This window comes from Capra hircus, chromosome 7 (genome assembly GCF_001704415.2).
Source record: "Capra hircus breed San Clemente chromosome 7, ASM170441v1, whole genome shotgun sequence".
In the NCBI taxonomy this organism is placed as follows: domain Eukaryota; kingdom Metazoa; phylum Chordata; class Mammalia; order Artiodactyla; family Bovidae; genus Capra; species Capra hircus.
Window position 1 is genome coordinate 96587531 of NC_030814.1, and position 22802 is coordinate 96610332.

At 46.4% G+C, this 22802-nt stretch overlaps 1 protein-coding gene across 1 annotated transcript; it reads right to left on the reverse strand.

Annotated features, from left to right (window-relative positions):
* CLEC17A (C-type lectin domain family 17 member A) lies at nucleotides 1224-21518 on the reverse strand. Its single transcript, XM_018051679.1, has 12 exons — nucleotides 21453-21518; nucleotides 21259-21364; nucleotides 17941-17973; nucleotides 17808-17858; nucleotides 17683-17724; nucleotides 17093-17134; nucleotides 15722-15859; nucleotides 15478-15540; nucleotides 13378-13473; nucleotides 13003-13154; nucleotides 7126-7235; nucleotides 1224-1791 (listed from the first exon to the last, which is right to left on the reverse strand). The coding sequence occupies exons 1-12, from the start codon at nucleotides 21516-21518 to the stop codon at nucleotides 1656-1658; spliced, it is 1035 nt and encodes a 344-aa protein (XP_017907168.1). The 3' UTR covers nucleotides 1224-1655.

Sequence of the window (22802 nt, forward strand, 5' to 3'; positions counted from 1 at the left end):
TTCAATTAAAAATAAATAATTTTTTTTAAAAAAGAGACAGTAGTCCAAGAAGATCCATCCATAGTAAAATTAATTACTTCATCAAAGAGCTTCACAAACCACCTAAAGGCACAAGCGGGTAGGAAGATGTCTCCATTATTGTCCTGAGGATCTCACCAAGTCATGGCCTGGCCTGGGTGAGGAATTTTGACTTTCAGCTGGTCTGTCTTTCTAGAAGTTCCACAGTTCAAGTCTTGCCAGAGGTCTGATTCCACCAACTAGGTTGGGCAAATCTCACCCAGGACAAGGAAACAGCTGTATGTCAAGAATTATTGCCCCACCTGCTTCCCAGAGGGAAATGGTAAACAAGTCCAGTACTCTTGCCTGGAGAATCCCATGGACAGGGGATTCTGGTGGGGTGCAGTCCATGGGGTTGCAGAGTCAGATACGACTGAGCATTGAGCATGGCATAGCTTCCCAGAAGTTGGTTCACATCAGGTAGGCAGCAAAGGGTCCGAGTCCCCTCACATTATGATCATGGTCCAAAGGAGCCATAGTGCTTTCAGTCCCAGCTCAAATAATGTCAGACCGGGAGCTCCTAAAGTCCATATGGTTTCCTAAGAGCCATGATTGGGGACCTGGTGAGTTCCCTCCAGATCCCAGAACTGGGAGACCATTCCTAAGACCTGGTGTCCCTCCTGCTCATCTACTCTGGACTGAGTTGTGTCCCACCAACCCCGCCCCCTGCAAAAAAACTTCCATGTTAAATCCCAAACCCCAGTGTGATGCTATTAGGAGGTAGGGCCTTAGGAGTGATTAGGTCTTGGGGTGGAGCCTTCATGAAAGGGATTAGTGTCTTTATAAAAGGGACCTCAATATGATATGGCAGCCCTTGTATGCGGAATCTAAGAAGAAATGATGCAAATGAACTTACAGGACAGGAAGAGACGCACAGACTTAGAGAGTGAACCTAAGGCGGCCCAGGGGAAGGACGCAGGGGAGGGATAGTCAGGGAGTTTGGGATGGACAGGTACACTCTGCTCTGTTTTAAATGGATAACCAACAAGGACCTACTGTAGAGCACAGGGGACTCTGCTCAATGTTATGTGGCAGCCTGGAGGGGAGGGGAGTTTGGGGGAGAATGGATACAAGTGTATGTATGGCTGAGTCCCTTCGCTGTTCACCTGAAACTATCACGTTGTTAATCGGCTATACCCCAATACAAAATTAAAAGTCTTTAAAAAATAAAAATGGACCCCAGAGAGTTCTCGCCCCTCCCAGCATGTGAGGACACAGTGAGATGGCATCCATGAACCAGGAAGCAGGTCATCGCTAAACACTATATCTCCCTGAGCCTTGATCCTGGGCTTGTCAGCTTCCAAAACTTTGAGAGAAAAAAAATGTCTGTTATGTATAAGCCGTCCAGTGTACAATATTCTGTAACAGCAGTCTGAACAGACTAACGCAGTGCAGCAGAACAAGCCCCCAAGTCCTCACCCCAGAAATGATCTGACTCGCACCCCGGAGAACTTGCTACGTCCGGGCTGCTGATTCCCCCTCGGGTGCTGGCAGGTCCCACTGTTCACATCAGATCCAGAAGGACGGGAGGTTCTCACCTCCAAGAGCCGAGGGGCATGGAGTACGGATGGGCCTCCACCCAGCCTCAACTCTGGGGTTCAACAGGAACATTTCCGCTCACAAATCCAGTACGTAGTTTTGTCGCAGGAGAGGTCATTCCAGGTGCCACCTTTGTTCATGCTGGCACAGTTCTCATTATTATAGAGGTTGTTGGGTTCCTGTGGGTCCCAAAAGCTGGATAAAGGAGAAAGTGGGTGTAGGGTGAGGTGAATAAATAGAGCACAGCGGGTTTTTCAAGGCAGTGAAACTGCAATTCTATACAATACCGTGATGGTAGATACATGACATCATGAGTTTGTCAAAACCCATAGAATTTTGGGAAGATCCAAAGGCTCAGCAGGTAAAGAGCCCACCTGCAGTGCAGGAGCTGCAGGAGACATGGGTTCGATCCCTGGGTCAGGAAAATCCCTTGGAGGAGGTATGGGCAACCCACTCCAGTATTCTTGCCTGAAAAATGCCATGGGCAGAGGAGACTGGTGGGCTAGAGTCCAAAGGGTTCCAAAGAGTCGGACGCTACTAAGCAAACATAGAATTTCACAGCACTAAGAGTGACCCTTAATCTGACCTATGGACTTAGTTCATAATAATGTGTCTATAAGGGCTCATCAGTTGTAACAAATGCACTAGGCTAATGCAAGATGTTAATGACAGGGGAAAATGTGTGCAGGACAAAAGGGATGCGGGGAACGGCGCTCTGCGCCTTCTGCTCAATTTTCCTAAAAAATAACACACTACTCAACCATACAAAGAATGAAATTTTGCCATTTGCAACCACACGGGTAGACTTGGAGGATATTATGCTAAGTGAAGTAAGTCAGAGAAAGACAAATACTATATGATATCACTTACATGTGGAATCTGAAAAAATACAACAAACTAGTGGCTACAGCAGCAAAGAAGAAGACTCACAGACGTAGAGAACAAACCAGCTGTTACCAGTGGGGAGAGGAAAGGAGAGAGGGGCGATACAGGATTAGGGGAGAAAGTGGTGCAAAGCATTAGGTATAAAATAAGGTACAAGGTCCTTGTTGGTAGCACAGGGACTCTCCTCCGTACTCTGTAATAATCTAAATGAGAAAAGAATTTTAAAAAGAATAGGTATACGTATATGTATAACTGAACCACTTTGTGATACACCTGGAAAGCAAATGTAAAGCAACTATACCCCAATATAAAATAAAAGTTATTGGGCTCTTCCCTGGCAGTCAAGTGGTTAAGATGTCACCTTCCAATTCAGGTAGTGTGGGTTCGATCCCTGTTCAGGAAGCTAAGACGCCACATGCCTCAGTGGCCAAAACACAAACCAGAAGCAATATTGTAACAAGTTCAATAAAGACTTTAAAAATGATCCACACCAAAAAAATTTTTAAATTAAATAAAAATTACTTTTTAAAAAAGTAAACAATTTTTAAAATAGTAAAATTTAAAAATAAGCTATAAGGATATATTGTACAACATAGGGAATATATCCAACATTTTATAACTTTAAATGGAGTATAACTTTAATAATTGCAAATCACTATGTTGTACACCTGTGACATATAATACTGTTTATCAACTATACTTCAACTTAAAAATAATGATAAAAGGGAAAATAAAGTCTATTAATTTTAAAAAAAGAAAAGAAAAGAATACCAGAAAAAAAGAACAAGAAAAGCCTTCATGGCTCAGGGCTCTTTCTTCCACCCGAATCATTCCTTCAGCCTGCATCTGGTCAGTTTCTGTTCTCTTCCAAATAACATTTTTGTTAAACCACATCCCTCTCAACCTTCCAAGTAATGTAGTGTTTTAGGTCATGTTCCTTTTTTTTTTTAATTGGAGTATAACTGCTTACAGTGTTGTGTTGTTTCTGCTGTACAGTGAAGTCAATCAATCATGTGTATACACATAGCCGCTCCCTCCTGGACCTTCCTCCCACCCTGTCCCCCATCCCACTCGTTCAGGTCATCATGAGCACACAGCAGAGCTTCCTGTGCTTTATAGCAAGGTCCCACTAGCTATCTGTTTTACACGTGGTAGTGTATACATGTCTTTTGTTTGGTTTATTTGTTTTGTTCTCCTTTTATTTCATAATTTGTTCCACCCTCCCCTTCCCCTCAACCACCCACCACTGTGTCCACAGAGCCAAATTTGGCAATTCAGGTGCATGGGATTTATTAAAGGGTGTTCTCAGGAGAGGGGGACTGAGAGAAGAAGGATGAGGCAGGGGATAGAAGTGAGCAAGGATATGGGTTTAGCCTGGTCTAGACTCAGCCTGAACCCACAGGGAGCTCTGGAATTTGAATAGCACAACAGAGTTTTTCCAACTTGAAACAAGGGGTCCAGGCAGCTCTTAGCCTGTCATTGTCTGTGACTTCAGTGGAAGTGGAATAACCTCCTAGCTGAACAGGCTTCCATTCAGCTGAGGTCACCTCTCGGGAGAAAGCGTAACTGTGAGCCTTTAGCAGCCAATGCCCCCTGCTGGGGGGTGTCTGCACCAGCCCGCAAAAGGGATCTGAGCTGAGGACCTGCAGTGACACACCATCCCATACCATCTCTATTTACAGAATGCTACCTCCTCCAGGAATCTTCAATAAAAAAATAAAATCCCCAGACAAAACACTAATATCTCTAATATATAAAGAGTTCCTAGAAATCAATAAGAAAAAGACCAAAACTCCAATATAAAAAGCACACAAAAATCTTTCCATGTGCTGCAAGGAAAGATCCCATGCGCCACAACTGAGACTCAACACAGACCAATAAATAAGTATTTCTTTAAAATACACAAAAGATATGAATAGATAATTCACAGAAAAGTTAATACATATGGCTATCAAACATATGAAAAGACACTCAACCTCAAGCATAACAGACATGCAACCAACCCAGGGATTGAACCCAGGTCTCCTGCACTGCAGGCAAATTCTTTACCGACTGAGCTACAAAGGAAGCCCAAATTAAGTATTAACTTGCATTAATTTGCCAATGTAGTATACATCGGCCTCTCAGTACCCTGTAATGACCAATACGGGAAAAGAATCTTAAAAAGAGTGAATATATGTAAATGTATAACTGATTCACTTTGCTGTACAGCAGAAACTAACACAATACTATAAATCAACTATACTCCAATAAAAATTAATTTTAAAAAATACTATGTTAGTATTCCATTTTTCACCTACAATTAAAACAATAAAATTCCAAAAGTTTGATGAGCGTGTGGGAAAAAAAAAAATGTAAGTCAAGCTGGTGAGAGAATAAATTGGTATAATCATATGGGGGACAATTTGTTAATATTTACTTAAAATACAAATACAGACATGGCTGTATTTATATTTTAAATAAATACAAGTTTAATACATACAGTATAAATAAATACACACTTCCCCTGGTGGCTCAGTGGTAAAGAATCTGCTTGCCAGTGAAGGAGACATGGGTTCGGTCCCTGGTCTGGAAGATCCCACGTGCCGGGGAGCAGCTAAGCTCGTGCACCGCGCCTGCTCAGCCTATGTTCTAGAGCCCAGGAGCCGCAGCTACTGAAGCCCTCACCCCCAGAGCCTTGTGCTCCGAAACCAAAGAAGCCAGCACAATAAGAGCCGGCGGACTGCAACTAGGGAATAGCCCCCGCTTGCCACAACTCGAGAAACCCCGCAGGCAGCAACAAAGACCCCGCACAGCCAAAATAAATTTAATTGATTAAATTATTTTAATAAATAAAATTAAGTACAAATGCATATTCTCCTTAAGAAGATAAAGCATGATGGCTAACAGCATGGACTTTGAAGCCCGGATGTGTGGCACTACCACCTGCCGGGTGTCTGACCTGGGGACGATCGCGTAACCTGTCTGTGCCTCTGTTTCCACGTCTTTCCATGGAGAGGATAACAGTACTTCCCTTACAGAATTACTAAGAAAATTAAATAAATGAGTTGATATAAACAATGCCTCCCCAAATGAGATCCTGCTCACTCTTTCGGCAAGTCAAAAATCTTCCTCTTGGGACTTCTGCAGTGGTCAAGACTCCGAGCTTCCATGCAGGCAGCACCGGTTTGGTCCCTGGCCAGGGAACTAAGACTCCAAATGCCATGTGGCACAGCCAAAATAAAATAAATAAATAAAAGATCTTTAAATAAATAAAAGATCTTTAAAATAAAATTAAAAAGCATGCATCTTTAAAAGAAAAAAATTTTCCTCTTCCTCTTGCCCTATAGCCATGGCATCTTTTCTCTCTTTTTCTCCCCTCAACCATTGGTCTGAGGATTTGATATGTTTGAGCAGTTGTGCTAAAAGGCTGAGATGTTGTAAGGAGGAAAAAAAAAAAGTGCAAGCACCAGAAACCCTATCAGAAAAAAAGCACCCTTGTGCTCCCCTTGTCCAGCTCTGCCTGGGATTTGTGTGTGCGTGCGTGTGTGTGTGTGATTGCTTGATATGCTGCTTTTTTTTTAATTTTTTTTCTACTTTATTTTACTTTACAATACTGTATTGGTTTTGCCATACATTGACTTGATTGTTTATTGTTTTAATTTGTAAATTTATTTTTAATTGGAGGATAATTGCTTTACAATATTGTGTTGGTCTCTGCCATACATCAGCATGAATAAGCCACAGGCATACGTATGTCCCCTCCCTCCCGCCCCATCCCACTCCCCTAGGTTGTCACAGGGCACCAGGTCTGAGTTCCCTGCGTCACACAGCAAATTCCCACTGGCTAGCTATCTTACATACGGTAATGTATATGTTCCCATGCTGCTGTCTCAATTCATCCCCCTCTCTCCATCCCCCACTGCATTCTCAAGTTTGTTCCCTGTGTCTGCATCTCCATTGCTGCCCTGCAAATAGGTTCATCAGTTCCCTCTCTCTAGATTCCATATATACGCATTGATACATGAAATTTGGTTTTCTCTTTCTGGCTTACTTCACTCGGTATAACAGACTCTAGGTTCGTCCACCTCATTAGGACTGACTCAGATGTGTTCTTTTTTATGGCTGAGTAATATTCCACTGTGTATATGTACCACAGTTTTTATTGAGTGTAGTTGCTTTACAATGTTGCGTTAGTTTCCGCAGTACAGCAAAGTGAATCAGCTATACATATACATATACCTCCCTCTTTGAATTTCTTTCCCACTGAGGTCACCACAGAGCACTGGGTTCCCTGTACTATGCAGTATTCTCATTAGTTATCGATGTTACACATAATATCAATCCCAGTCTCCCAGTTCATCCCACGACCCCTTTCCCCTTGGTATCCGTACATTTGTCCTCTACATTTGTGTCTCTATTTCTGCTCTGTAAATAAGATCATCTATATTAATTTTTTCAGATTCCACATAAATGCGTTAACATATGAATTTGCTTTTCTCTTTCTGACTTCACTCTGTATGACAGTCTCTAGGTCCATCCACGTCTCTATAAATGACCCAATTTCATTCCTTTTTATTCAACCTGGGACTCTAAAGAATCTGCTAGTTTGGACTTCACAAAGACCTACAAGGAGGAGAGACCCAATAAGCCCTGGATACTTGCCTCAAAGTGACGGGGGACCCATCCAGCCACCTCCAGTCCCCTTCAACATCTCTGTCATTCAGCCCCAGCCAGTACACCCGTGGAGAACCATGGGCCTTGGCCACAAAGTCCTGCAAGTACAAACTCCATTCAGCCATCAGTTCTTCTACACACACCCTGCCTGTCTCACATATATTCAGGGCTTGTGAATGCCACCCCAGTACCCATCCCAAATCCCCATGGCATACAGAACAAGCTCAAAACCTTCCTCCCACTTGAGCACCTGCAGTGGGAACAGTCATGCTGCTTTCTCCAAAAACCTATGAGCCACTCTGTGCCTCAGTTTCCACCTCCGTAAAATGGGATAATAGTAGCTACCTCCTCATAGAGTTATTGAGAGGACTGGATGGATTAATATGCATAAAGAATTCAAACAGTGTCTGACATGCTGCAAGTACTGGGACATCTTATTTTATGGGAGTATAGTAGATTTTCAATGTCGTGTTAGTTTCTCCTGTACAACAAAGTGAATCAACTATGTGTATATGTATATCCCTCCCTCTTGAGCCTCCCTCTCACCCTTCGCAGAGCCATGAGCTGAGCTCCCTGGGCTCCCTGTACAGCAGCTTCCCACTAGCTATCTCTTTTACACACGAGGGTGCATATGTGTCAATGCTACGTTCTCGGTTCATCGCACCCTCTCCTCCCCACCCATGACTGCACGTCCGCTCTCTCTGTCTGCATCTCTAGTCTTGCCCTGCAGATAGGTTTGTCACTACTATTTTTCTGTATTCCATATAGTACTGCAACATCTTAACCTTTAACGTATAATTTAAGGAACAATTCTAATAATAATAACTGATATCTTGGATTTCCTGGTACTCTCACCCTCCCAACCCCTGCAGTCCTAAGCGACATCCAGGCAGAAAAGGAATTCATTGCTTCAGGAAAAGAACATGGGGGGAAGGGGAGAAATAGGAGCTTCCCAGCTTTTGTATTTCCAAAGCCCAGGCCTTTGGGAGGAAAGAAAGGACTTGGATCAAAGATGAGAAGAAAATATCATGATTTAAAGCAACTCCTGGAGTTCCCTGATGGTACAGTGGATAAGAACACGCCAGCCAACATAAGGGACACAGTTCGATCCCTGGTCCAGGAAGACCCCACCTGCCGCAGAGCAGCTACAGCACATGTGCCACAACTACTGAGCCTGCATGCTGCAACTACAGAAACCCACACACCCAGAACCCGTGCTGCACAACAAGAGAAGCTACCGCAATGAGAAGCCCGAGCGTCACAACCAAGGGTGGCCCCTGCTCGCTGAAACTGGAGAAACCCCACATGCTGCCACTTGCCGCAGCACGGATGGACCTGGAGAGCGTCACACCGAGTGAAGTCAGACAGAGGAGGAGAAAGAGCGTATGACATCGCTTAATGTGGAATCCGGAAGGAAATGATACAAACGAACTTACAAAACAAGAGACTCACAGACTTAGAAAAGGAGCTTAGGGTTGCCAAAGCGAAGTGACAGTGCAGGAGTTTGGGAAGGTGATGTACACCCTGCTGTATTTAAAATGGATAATCAACAAGGACCTACTGTAGAGCACAGGGGCCTGGATGGAAGAGGGGTCTGGGGGAGAATGGACACATGTATATGTATGGCTGAGTCCTTTCACTGTTCCTTGCACCTGAAATTACCATGCCATTGCTAATCAGTTATACCCCAATACAAAATAAAAAATTCAAAGTTTGAAATAAATCAATAATTTTTTTTGAAGAGAACCAACATAGCCAAAAATAAATAAATAAAATTTAAAAACAAAGCAACTCCTCTCCAGGCAAACTGATCTATGGTAAGGAAACCAGATGTGTAGTCTCCCGGGGTGGGCAGGGGTGACTGGAAGATGGCATGAGAGAAGTCCCTGGGCTGTGGAAGCATTCTAAATCTTGACTGGGTTGACAGTTACACAGATGCCTACATATGCCAAAGCTCAGTGGATGTGCACTTAAGATCTGTGCATTTTACTCTATGCAAATCATATCTCACTCACTCAATCTTATTCAAGGCCAAGATTTCCTGAAAGGTAAAGACAAAAGATGGCAATGGGAAAGAAGCTATGGAGATGCAGACGGGGTGGGTGCCGGGAAGAGGGCTCTGCATTTCATACTCTGGTGGAGCCCGAGGTGATGGCCAAACCCCAGAGGGATATGAAAACTCTAAAAAGTAGAGGGATTCTGGACCTTATTTCTTGGGTAAAACCCCAGAGAAGTGTCAGGAAATCAGAAAGAGCAAAGTGCTGCTCAGCCCATCAAATGATCATAGTGCCCTGAAGCTGAAACTCCAATACTTTGGCCACCTGATGTGAAGAGCCAGCTCGTTGAAAAAGACTCTGATGCTGGGAAGGATTGAGGGCAGGGGGAGAAGGGGGCAGCAGAGGACGAGGTGGTTCGATGGCATCACTGACTCAATGGACATGAGTTTGAGTAAACTCCAGGAGGTAGTGGAGGACAGAGGAGCCTGGCGTGCTGCAGTCCATGAGGTCACAGAGTCGGACATGACTTAGTGACAAGATAACAACAACAACTAGCACGTAGGAAGTGTTCAAGAAATGTTGATTGAAATTACAAGTTAATAAGTGAGCTACACAGGCTTCCCAGGTGGCTCAGCAGTGAAGAATCCACCTGCAAATGCAGGAAACACAGATTCAATCCCTAGGTCAAGAAGATCCCCTGGAAAAGGAAATGGCAACCCCCTCTAGTATTCTTGCCTGGAAAATCCCATAGACAAAAGAACCTGGTGGGCTACAATCCATGGAGTCACAAAAGAGTTGGACATGACTTAATGACTAAAAAAGTGAGCTACACACTTTGCACAGGTTATCTCATTTGATCTTCATGGTAACCCACTGAAGCAAGGATTGTTAACCCCATGTTACAGATGGGAAAATTGAGGCACAGAGCAGTTAGGTAATTTGTCCAGGATCATTCACCCAGTGGATGTCCCAGTGGATACCAGCTTGGAACAAAGATATTGAGGACCAGATATGCACTCCCCTCCACCTTGACCCCAGATAAGCCATCCCTACTCAGAAGAAAAACAGATAATCCCAACTGATTGAGATGAAATCTCCACCACCTTGGTATAATAAGAGCTTAAAGAGAACGGAAATGAGTTATTTAAAGCAAAGTTATATTTCTTAACTACCTGAGTTTAGTTGTTGTTTAGTTGGAATATGATTTACCACCTGCCCCATTCACATCATCTAATCTAATCTCCAAAAAAAAAAAAACCTGTATTAAACTACTCAATACAAATGTTGCTATGAAACAGAAGGATTTTTTTAAAACAGAGAAGATACAGAGGGAAAAAATAATATGGTAGCCTAAATCCAACCAAATCAATAATTACATTAAATGTAAATGATCTTTTGCTGGGTCATGTGGCAGTTTTTCCTTTTTTTCTCTTTTTTTAATATTTACTATTTTTATTTATTTCTTTGGCTGTGCCGGCTCGCAGGTGTGGCATGTGGGAATCTCCAGTTGCAGCATGTGGGATTCAGTTCCCGGACCAGGGCTTGAATCCAGACCCGCTGCATTGATAGCATGGAGGCTTAGCCACTGTACCACCAGGAAAGTGGAAGTCGCTCAGTCAAGTCTGACTCTTTGCGACCCCAAGGACTGTACAGTCCGTGGAATTCTCCAGGCCAGAATACTGGAGCGGGTAGCCTTTCCCTTCTCCAGGGGATCTTCCCAACCCAGGGATCAAACCCAGGTCTCCCTCATTGCAGTCAGATTCTTTACCAGCTGAGCCACCTAGGAAGCCCAAGAATAGTTCCCATATGGTAGTTTTATTCCTAGTTTTTTAAGGAATTGCCACGTGTGTGAATGCTTAGGCATGTCCAACTCTGCAACCCCATGGACTGTAGCCTGCCAGGCTCCTCTGTCCATGGGATTTTCCAGGCAAGAATATTGGAGCAGGTTGCAATCTCCTACTCCAGGGGATCTTCCCGACCAAGGGATCAAACGCTCGTCTCCTATGCCTCCTGCATTGGCAGGCGGATTTTTTTTTTTTTTAACCACTGAGCCACCTGGGAATTGCCATACTATTCTCCATAGTGATTGTATCAGTTTACACTCACATCAACATTGTAGATAAATGGATAAAGACAGTGCGGTGCATATGTACAATATTACTCAGCCATAAAAAGAATGAATTTGAGTCAGTAGCAGTGAAGTGGATGAACAAAGAGTGAAGTAAGTCAGAAAGAGAAAAACAAATATCGTATATTAATGCAGATATATGGACTCTAGAAAAATGGTACTGATGAACCTATTCGCAAGGAAGGAATGGAGACATAAATGTAGAGAATGGACTGTGGACACAGTTGGGGAAGCAGAGGGTAGGACAAACGGAGAAGGTAGCATTCACATACATACACTATCGCATGTAAGACAGTTAGTGAGAAGTTGCTGTATAAAACAGGGAGCCCGACCTAGAGCTCTGTGACAACCAAGAGGGGTAGGATGGGCAGGGGGAGCGAGGCCCAAGAGGGAGGGATATATTCATACAGTTATGACTGATTTTGGCTGCCCTGAGAGCTCAGTTGGTAAAGAATATGCCTGCAATGCGGGAGACCTGGGTTCGTTCCCTACAGAACCAACACAACATTGTAAAGCAATTATCTTCTAATTAACAAAATTTTTAAAACTGTAAATGATCTTATAATACCAAATAAAAGCCAGAGATTCAAAGACTGAAAAAAAAAGACCCCATTATATGCTGTCAACATGTTTGGGAACGCATGTAAGAATTAAAGATTTTAAAATTTAAAAAAATAAAAAAATAAAAAATAAAACATTTTAAATCTTAAAAAAAAAAAGAAATGTTAAAATAATGACATAGGTTAAAATTTAAAGGATGGGGAAAAATAAACCCGGCAAACACTAACAATCAAATAGTGCTGTGAGTTTTACAGTCAAGAACAAAACTAGCTTCTCGGGCTCCAACGCCAGCTCTGACATTTACTAGTTGAAACAAGCAAGCTGCTTGAGTGAAATAAGCCTCAGCTTTGTCCTCTGTGAAGTGTTGATAAGTAATGACACGCACTGTGTGCAAATGGTCTTACCACCTAGCTTTGGTAGTATTAAGTCATTAAAGTTATCTACACTTATTTCAGTTCTCCTCGTACATACACACAGATGAAACTGTCCCTTTCTATCGCCTTAAAACATGAGAGTGCCCATGTGACTTTCTTTGTGAGTGCATGTAGGTAGAAATTTTCCCTCATACACTTCCACCATTGAGCTATAGGGACTGGCTGTCGTTTTAGCATAACATAACCTCTCCTGACTCTCACCTAATTTATAGGTGTGTTGTTAGAATTATGTTTATGCGTGTAAAATATCTGGAATACAGCCTAGAGAATAGAAAGTGCTACCAAAGAGATAGCCATTATTATACCTCCATGTTAGAGAGGAAACTGAGGCTCCGATTGGATAAGTCAGCACAACCGGAATTTGAACTCAAGCAGTAACCTGAATATCGGCCACCTCATGCGAAAAGTTGACTCATTGGGAAAGACCTTGATGCTGGGAGGGATTGGGGGCAGGAGGAGAAGGAGACGACAGAGGATGAGATGGCTGGATGGCATCACTGACTCAATGGACGTGAGTCTGAGTGAACTCCGGGAGTTGGTGATGGACAGGGAGGCCTGGCGTGCTGTGATTCATGGGGTCGCAAAGAGTCAGACACGACTGAGCGAGTAACTGAACTGAACTGAACTGAGTGACTCAAAAGCAATTCCAGTTTCTTTACATTCAGGCCAGGGAAGGATGTGTAAATCCTAGGAGAGAGGCGGGCTGGCCCTGCTGGTTCTCAAGGGTGTGGAAGGGACAGCTCACCTGTTCATCAGAGTTACTGATGATGACCAAGTGAGAGTAATTCTCCTGGCAGAACTTCCGGGCTTCATCCCATGACTTGGTGCTTGGAGAGAAGTAGTAACACTTACCCTGAAAAGGGAGCCAGCCTTCAGGGCAGGTGACCCTGGTACAGTCTGGGGACAGGATAGGATTCTGTCAGAGTAGCCCCAGAACCAGAGTAATGTACATGGTATGCCATGTACAGGTGTTCAGGCTGGGCACTGCTCAACTCTAGCTGGGGCTGGGAGGGAACCATTCACATAGATTGCACTGAGGATCACTCCCAAGGATTTGTGCTCTGTACTGGCTCCACCATGCGCTCCCCCAACTCAGGGAAGTTCCCCAAGTCCCACTTACCTAACAAGCCCCGAAGTTCCAGCAGGGACTGGTTGGTGTCAGCTCTTATGCGCTCAATGTCCTTCTTCAGGCCAGCTAACCCCATCATGCCAGTCACTGTTAGCAGGAACAGGCTGAACAGTTAGAGACCCAAACGCCCATCTACCCACCTACCAATCACTGACTGCAGACACACCAGACAGAGGCAAGAGTTGTGCTCCCCACCATACCCATGTTCCAGTGGGTGATAGTGAAACTCAAAAACAACATGGTCAGTGCCCAGGAGGAGTCCTAGAGTTACTCAGAGGAGAGAATAATCCTTGAGGCTTGAGGGAGAGTAGAGATGGTGGACTTCCTGGAGCAGGTGGGTTTTAAAGGGAAATGGTGGTTCTGCACTAGTGAGGAGGCTCAATAGTCAGGGGTCACCTTGCCACCTTGGAAGCAAAGATCCAGAGGCAAGCATGTTGGGAAAGGCTCGGGCAGTAAAAGTCAAGGAGAATCTCACAGGAGCCTGAGCTCCAAGTGGGATGAGGTCTGGCATCTGGGTCCTTGAATGCCAAGCCAAAAGTTTTGCGCTGGACTCTGGGCGGTGAGAAGCTGATGGTTTTTGAGTGTAAGAGTGGCTTGGTCTGAAGTGTGGGGTGAGGGTGTGTAGAATGGAGCAATTTTCAGATATCACCAATCATAGTGAAGGCTTCTTCTGCAACTAATGTGTTCCCGCTACTCTCACACACATTGGCCCTCTGCCAATACTCCCCAGGGTCATCAACAGAAGACACTTCAATTAGACAAAATAGAAATATTAGAAAGAAAACTCAATAGATAGGTAGGTAGATAGATGATATATAGATGATTGATAAATAGGTAATAGATAAATGATTGATGAAGAAATAGATAATTGAAGATAGAAAACTAGATAGGAAGATGATAGACGATTGATAAGTAGGTAATAGATAGATGATTGACAGATAGATAATGGTAGACAGACAGACAGACAGATAACATATATGTTATCCCTGACACTCTTTCCTCTCACTCACCACCATTCCCACTCACCCATCCCCAGGGTCAGTCAATTTTACCTCCTAAACCTTTCTACTCTGCCTACTTCTCTTCAACCCCACAGCCACAACCCTCAGCTAAGCAACCATTCTCTCTCAACTACCCATCCTCCTTCCTTGTATTTAAATGTTGCCTCCTACCACAGGGCCTCTGCACATGCCTGAGATTCTCAACTCCTTACCTAGTTAATTCCACGTTTCCTGAGTCTAACAGATTCACTGCATTCCCTGCCCTCACTGGCCATAAGGTTCCTGATGAAGCAGACAGTTCATCACATAGCTAACTTATGATAAATGTCATGAAACAGAAATTCAAGAGGCAAGGAGAGACCATAACAGGGTCTGAGCCTCAACTGGAGGCATGGAAAGGCTGCCCTCGCTATGGTAAGTTAAAGAGGGCTGCAAATTCTTTGCCCTTCCCCCAGGGAGTAGCAGGATTACCTACCCTCCTTCTGAATCTAGGCTGGTCCAGTGACTAGTTCTGACCAACAGAGTGCAGTGCACCTGTGGCTGTGTAATTTCTGAAGCTGAGCCCTAACACCACCATGCTATGAGGAAGCTCAAGTTACACATGTGGACAGAGGCTCACCCAGGCACCAGCCATGTGAGTGAAGCTTCTGGGAACTTCCAGCCCAGCCCAACTACCCAATGACCCCAGCGCACCCCACAAAGAGTGGATGTGCCATGCTGAGCTGTTCTGAATTCCTTCCTTGTAGATTTGCTGGGACAATAAGTGACAACGCTGGGAGGAAATAAAATCCATGTTTCTTTGCAACCACCCCCTAGAAAAATGACCACATTTCCAGCGCTCGACAACCACAGTGACTCTTGGCCACCATATTGGAAAACAGCGGAGGTCTAGATACACGCATGTATGCGCACACACACACACACCACAGGGACAGGGACTCTGTTGTGTTCACTCTCCTAAGCACTCATCCCCCACCCTGGGACCTAGCACAGCACCTGGCAAACACGGGGTTGCGGTTGGTGATGAAGCTGGATTTGACAATCATGTTGGTGCTCAACATGGCTTGAAGGGATGATTGACACCACTCACCATTCGCTCGCCATGCCATCTGCTGAAAGGTCAACATCCTCAGTTCTTCCACCACCTCCTGGTCTATGAGAAGGAGTCCAACTTGAGCCCAAGCTGGACTATATATCCTCCCATTTGTTGCTGTTGTTCTTGTTTAGTCACTAAGTCGCCTCCGACTCTTTTGTGACCCCATGGGCTGTGGCCCCCAAGTCCTCCCATACCCCTTTCCCAGTTTCTCTGCAAGCCCCTTTCTTGCCTTACTCACACTTGATCAGGGTCACAACCAGACCAGTGCAGCCCATGAGCAGTGACACCACCACCAGCAGGAGTAGGCACACCATCAGTCTCTCCTGGTCACGCCTAAGACCTCCGAACTTCTGACTGATCCAGGGCACTGGAGTTGCTGGGGGGTGGAGACGGGGACAGCAACACGGACACTGGTGCTTCAGACAGTGAGGCAAGGACGCTTGAGCTTTTCTCCAAGAGTGGGGATGGGGTGGCGCGGGGCAAAGGATTAAGGTCGTGACTATATCATCCGGTGGGGTCAGCAAGAGAATGCCAAACAGAGCAAACCCTGAAGACGCCCAGAACATTTGTGGAATACAACCTATGTGCCCAGCATTGTGTCTCACCCTTATTATCTTCTTGAATCCTCATCCTTATGACATAGGTTTAACTGTTCCCATTTTGCAAATAAGTAAACTGAAGGCTTAGAGAGGTTGTGCATAACCTGGACCCAGTTCTTTTCTTTTATATCCTTTTTTTTTAATTGAGGTATAACTGCTTTACAGTGTTGTTAGTTTCTGCTGTACAGTGAAGTGAATCAGCTATACACACATATCAGTATATGTATAGTATATACATCTCCGCTCTCTTGAGCCTCCCCCCACCCCCATTCCCACCCCTCTAGGTCATCACAGAGCACCAGGCCGAGTTCCCTGTGCTACTCAGCAGCTTCCCACTAGCTATCTATTTTACACAGGGTAGCATATACACGGCAACGCTACTCTCTCTATTCGTCCCACCCTCTCCCTCCTCCACTGTGCCCACGTGTCCATTTTCTCCGCCCGCGCCTTTATTCCTGCCCTGCATATATCTGTACCATTTTTCTAGATTCCATGTATATGTGCTAATATGCAGTGTTTGTTCTTCTCTTTCTGACTTACTTCACTCTGTATGACAGACCCTAGCTCCATCCACATCACTGCAGATGACCCAGTTTCATTCCTTTTTATGGCTGAGTAATATTCCAGGATATATATGTACCACCTGCATTATCCATTCATCTGTTGATGGACATTTAGGTTGCTCCCATGTCCTGGCTATTGTAAATAGCACCCACCTCTTCTCTTTAACATTTAGGATGTCTCGTCTTTTATGCTCCAGCAGCCCCCCCCCACCCAACTTGCTCCACAGGGGCCCAAACTATGGACACTTGCATCCCCTAACTTACATGCAAACAGGGGGTAGGGCTTGAGGAGTAACTGGTAGCCATCCTGGGTTCCTAGGGGTCTGGTCTAGACTCAAAAAGGCGGAGCTTCAGAGAGGAACTGTTTCTCTCCCAGGGTCTAACTCCACAGCTCACACACGCTGGCCACCGTGGGAGGGGAGACAAAGGCACACCCAAAGGACTTACTGGCTTCAGGCGGCTGGGATGCAGGGTGCGTCAGATCAGTGCCTGGGAGAAAGGCCAGAGACGTTTAGTCAGAAGTCACTGGAAGACTTTGTCTCCCAAGATCAACAACCTCCCCCCCCTCTGATTTGCCCTCTGGTTAGAACTGGGGAATGGAGGGGACTTCCCTGGGGGCACAGTGGTAGAGAATCCAGCTGCCAATGCCGGGGACGTGGGTTCTATCCCTGGTCTGGGAAGATCCCACATGCCTCGGAGCGACTAAGCCCGTGCACTGCAACTACTGAGCCTGTGCTCTACACCCCAGGAGCCACAACTATTGAGTCCGAGCGTGCCAGCTCCCAAAGCCCATGCACCCTGGAGCCCACGCTCCGCAACAAGAGAAGCCCACCCGTCTCAACTAGAGAGCAGCGCCCGTGTGCCGCAACTAGAGAAAAGCCTGGCAGCAAAGAAGACCCAGCTGAAAGACTCTGTCTTCCAAGATCAACAGCCTCCCCCTAAGCCCTCTGATCTGTTCTCTGGTCAGAATTGGGGGCTGGAGTAAGGACTTCCAAGTGCCCCTCCAGGACGTCATAATGGGTATTCCTATGGCTCACCCAGCTGAGGAGTCAAGCTGGTGACGGGGCTGACGTTCAGGCCTGGAAGGGATCAGAAAGACAGCAGTCAGGCATAGCAGGACCTCAGCCAAGGGAACAGGATGCTCCTGGCCCGAGATCCTCACCCGTGTTCTTCGGGAGCTTACAGGGAAGTGGGGGTCTCTCCGTTTTCTTTCCTGAGGAGGGAGGAACGGTTGCTCAGGCTCAGAGCAGGACCAAGCCAGCACTGGGTCTCTGATACCCCCAGCCCCAGCTCACCTGCCCTGGGAGGTCTTGGTGGAGCCATCCAACCTGGAGAAGAGAAGCTCAGAGTCAGGGCTCGTCCAAGGATGGGAATGGGGTGGAAGCCAGTGATGCAAACAGGAGTGAGATTGCAGTGGAGGGTTAGGGATGGGGTTGTGCATGAGAATGGAACTGGACTTAGTGATGGGGACAGGGTTAAGATGCAGTGACCAGGGACTTCCCTGCTGGTCCTCCCAATGCAGGGGACCCAGGTTCGATTCCTGGTCAGGGAACTAGATCTCATAAAAGAAAGAAAAAGGTGAAAATGTTAGTCAATCAGTCATGTCCGACTCTGAGACCCCATGGACTGTAGCCCACCAGGCTCCTCTGTCCATGGAATTCTCCAGGCAAGAATACTGGAGTGGGTAGCCACCCCCTTCTCAAGGGGATCTTCCTGATCAAGGGATTGAACTCAGGTCTCCTACATTGAAGGCGAATTCTTTACTGTCTGAGACACCAGGGGAACCCACAAAGACTCGGCTTGCTGAAACTAAAAAAAGATCCCCTGTGCCACAATTAAGACCTGGTGGAGCCAAAAAAAAAAAAGAAAGATACAATGACCAGCCATCTTGAATTACTAGGACGTTCCTAATTTTAGAGCTGGAAGTCCCAGATTCCAGAAAATCTTTCATCCCTGGATAAACTGAGACAGTTGATTACTCTAAGTTAAAGACACAAGTGAGGTTGAATATGGGAATAGAGTAAGGTTAAGGCTGGGGGTCTTCTTTGGTGGTCCAACAGCTAAGACACCATGCTCCTAGAACAGGGGGCCAAGGTTCAATCCCTGGTCTGGGAACTAGATCCTGCATGCCACATCTAAATGTTCACATGCCAGAACTAAAGATCCCATGTGCTGCAACTAAGACCTGCTGCAGCCAAATAGATAATTTTTTTTTTAAGGTTAGGGGACTTTCCTGGAGGTCCAGTGGTTGAGAATCCGCCTCCCAATGCAGGGGATACAGGTTAGATCCCTGGTCGGGGAACTGAGATCCCACATGGGGCAGCTAAGCCCACAAACTCTAGAGCCTGAGCACCACAAGAAAGAGACCCACATGCCTCAACTAAGACCCAACTTGGCCAAATAAATTAATTTTTAAAAAAAAGTTAGGATTGAGATGAGGGTTTGGATTGAAATGAGGATGGGGCTGAAAGAAGGCTCATGGGTGTAGGGTGATGATTCAGGATGTGGTTGGGGGGAAGAATGCGGTTGTAGCTGCATTTGGGGGTGGGGGAGAAGCTGAGGCTGGTTTGTAGTTGTGTGGGGCTTGGTGACAGCTCTGGATCTGGACATAGAGATGGGACAGAGCCAGGCCTGAATTTGGAGATGGTGGGGTCTAAATTTGGGGAAGAGGTGACCTTGAAGACAAGGATGGGGGACTTCCCTGGCAGTCCATTGACTGAGATTCTGCACTTCCACTGCAGAGGGTGAAGGTTCAATCCCTGGTCAGGGAACTAAGACCCCCAAAACAAATAAATGCATTTTTTAATTTAAAAAAGACAGGTATGGGGTGGGGGGCATGGATTTGGGCTTGAGGATCATCTTGGGACCAGGTTGGAGTTGAAGACAGACAGTAAAGAGCCAAGCCCAAGGCACCTCCCAACTCCTACTGAGCCCACGGTGCTCTGGGACCTCCCAGGCTGACTCCCCTCTGGACTCACAAGTAGGGGACGTGGATCCACCTGGAATGCAGTCCCCCCCACCCCATCCAAGGACGTTTAGGTGCCCTGGTGGGAGTTGGTTCAGGGAAACCTCAAAGCCTCCACTTCTTTTTTTTTTTTTTGTTTTGGCTGAACCACGTACCCTTCAGGGTTTCCCTGGTGGCTCATTGGTAAAGAGTTCATCTGCCAAAGCAGGAGATTCAGGTTCAGTCCCTGAGTTGGGAAGATACCTTAGAGAAGGAAACGGCAACCCTCCTCAGCAGTCTTGCCTGGGAAAATACATGGACAGAGGAGCCTGGCAGGCTACAGCCTGTGGGGCTGCACAGAGTCAGGCAAGACTGAGCACACGTATGCATAGCTTTTAGGATCTTAGTTCCCCAACCAGGAATTGAACCCAGGCCAAAGCACCCAGTCCTAACCACCAGACCGCCAGGGAACTCCTAAAGCCTCCACTTATGTACGGATGTGAGAGTTGGACTGTGAAGAAGGCTGAGCACCGAAGAATTGATGCTTTTGAACTGTGGTGTTGGAGAAGACTCTTGAGAGTCCCTTGGACTGCAAGAAGATCCAGCCAGTCCATTCTGAAGGAGATCAGCCCTGGGATTTCTTTGGAAGGAATGATGCTAAAGCTGAAACTCCAGTACTTTGGCCACCTCATGCAAAGAGTTGACCCATTGGAAAAGACTTTGATGCTGAGAGGGATTGAGGGCAGGAGGAGAAGGGGATGACAGAGGATGAGATGGCTGGATGGCTCACTGACTCGATGGACGTGAATCTGAGTGAACTCCGGGAGTTGGTGATGGACAGGGAGGCATGGCGTGCTGCGATTCATGGGGTCGCAAAGAGTCGGACACGACTGAGTGACTGAACTGAACTGAGCTGATCAGACTCTTGTTGAATCCCCAGCCAGGTGTGGGGACCCCAAGTCTAATTTGGGTCCTGGGTGCGAATGCAAAGAGATTGGAGAAACACTGGTCCCTCCCCAGCTTCTAAAACCCTGGCACGCATGTCTCAGGGCTTTGCATCCACCAGTTCATTTGGGAGCTTCTTTCCTTAACAAACTCCTATTCACTCCTCAAGTCTCATTCCAATGACCCTCGTCTGACCCCCAATCCTCCCACTAATGCAGGCAGAGCCCTCAATTACCCTCAGGATTTCCCCAATTTCCTACTCCCTCCCCTCTCTGACTTGCTCACCCAAGACTGTACACAGAACTGAGTGTGTGTGTGTTAGTTGCTCAGTCGTGTCTGACTCTCAGCGACCCCGTGGACTGTAGCCCACCAGCCTCCTCTGTCCATGGAATTCTCCAGGCAAGAATACCGGAGTGGGTTGCCATTCCCTTCTTCAGGGGATCTTCCTCGCCCAGGAATAGAACCCAGGTCTCCCGCATTGCAGGCAGATTCTTTACCATCTGAGCCACCAGGGAGGCCCCTGTGCACAGAACTGCTTCCCCCGTCAGACTGAGAGACCCTCAAGATGGAGGCATGGATACTCCCACCATTACGGTGCCCAGCGTGAGCAGGCTGACCGTGTGTGTCTGCTATGCCCAGCTAATTCCTCCTGGGGAGTCTGCTCCCCACCCTTCATCCCTCAGGCTGCACATCTCTTCACCCAGCCTCAGAGAGGTCCTCTTACCTGGCTTGGGAGGAAGGTCCTTGTAGGGTGGCGTCATGTTCTCATAGTCGTCGTCATCATCCTCTTCCTTGGACCCTTCTAGAGGAAAGGCAAGTGAGAGCCCAGCCTACCCTCTCTTCTGTCCCTCATACCCTGGTCTCCAGCCACAAGGTGGGGACACTGCAACCTGGGTCCTGCCCACCCCCGGCCCCCACTCCACGCCTGGCCAGGGCCCTACCCGGCAGGTCCCGGTACCCGGCGTTAGTATACAGGGCGCACATGGCTGCAGCTGGCGCCAGGAGCCTAGACGGAGCAGGCAGAGCCTGACAGCTTCTGCTCCTTGTGTCCCCAGCTCAGGTGTCTGGGGCTTTTCTCAGTTCCTTTTTTCTTTTTCTTTAATAGTCAAGAACATGCAAATCCATCTGGAGGGAAACACCCCAGACCACACACACAGACACACACACACACACACACTTGTATTTCCCCCCAGTTTGAATTCATGCATAGAAGTGACAATGACAACAGCCCCTGCATTTGAGTTCCCACAGAGCATCAAGCCCTGGGTGAAAAAGATGGAGAAGCTCCTTTCTTCACAGAGCCATCAGTTGAGACAGGAAAGACGATACACCTGTAAAGAAATACAGAAATAAGCAATACAGTCTGTTTTTTTCATTTTATTTCCAGTAGTAACAAAGTATTATTTTAAAATAAGATAAAACAGGGTAAAGGGATGGGATGGGGGCTAATGTAGAGAAGTGATCAGGGAAGGCCTCCTGGAAGCAATGACATTTGCAACAAGATGTTGAAGTGATCAGTGCTAAGTACTCCCACATTCCACAGTGAAGTTCTAGGCTCCCTATCACTACATAAGACATAACCCCCTAAACTTCATGACAGGGCTCCCCTGGCGACTCAGTGGAATCCACCTGCCAATGCAGGAGACACAGGTTCAATCCTTGGTCCGAGAAGATCCTATGTGATGTGGAGCAACTAAGCCTGTGTACCAAACCTACTGAGCCTGCATGCCCTAGAGCCCAAGCTCCACAACAAGAGAAACCCTTGAACAGCAACTAGGATACCCTCCATTTGCCACAACTAGAGAAAGTCCAGCACAGCAATGAAGACCCAACACAGCCTAAAATAAATAATTTTTTTCATTTTCATTGTTTTAAACCACCACATTTGTGATTATTTGTTTCAGTAGGCATAGCGTACTGCATACCCCAGAGGGCAAGACCCCAATTCCTCTTTTGAGGGGCTTTCCATTAAAAGTTAAAGGAAATGCAACTCAGATTGGCTTAAACAATAAGGAAACCCCGTCGGTCACATCCTTGTACATGTTAGAATATTGGGCTGGGTGGTCATAACAGAGATTCAGAACAAGAGTGACTTAAATGAGGTGGAATTTACTTCTCACCTCACAGTCTCAGAATAAGCAATTCATAGTCTCCGCCAGCGGAAACTCTTCACCAGCACACGCACGGGGGGATGGCCCCAGCCCTACTTGAGGTGGGAGGGCGGCAGCCGACCAGCTCCCGTCTCCAGATAAAGCTCACCCCAGGGGC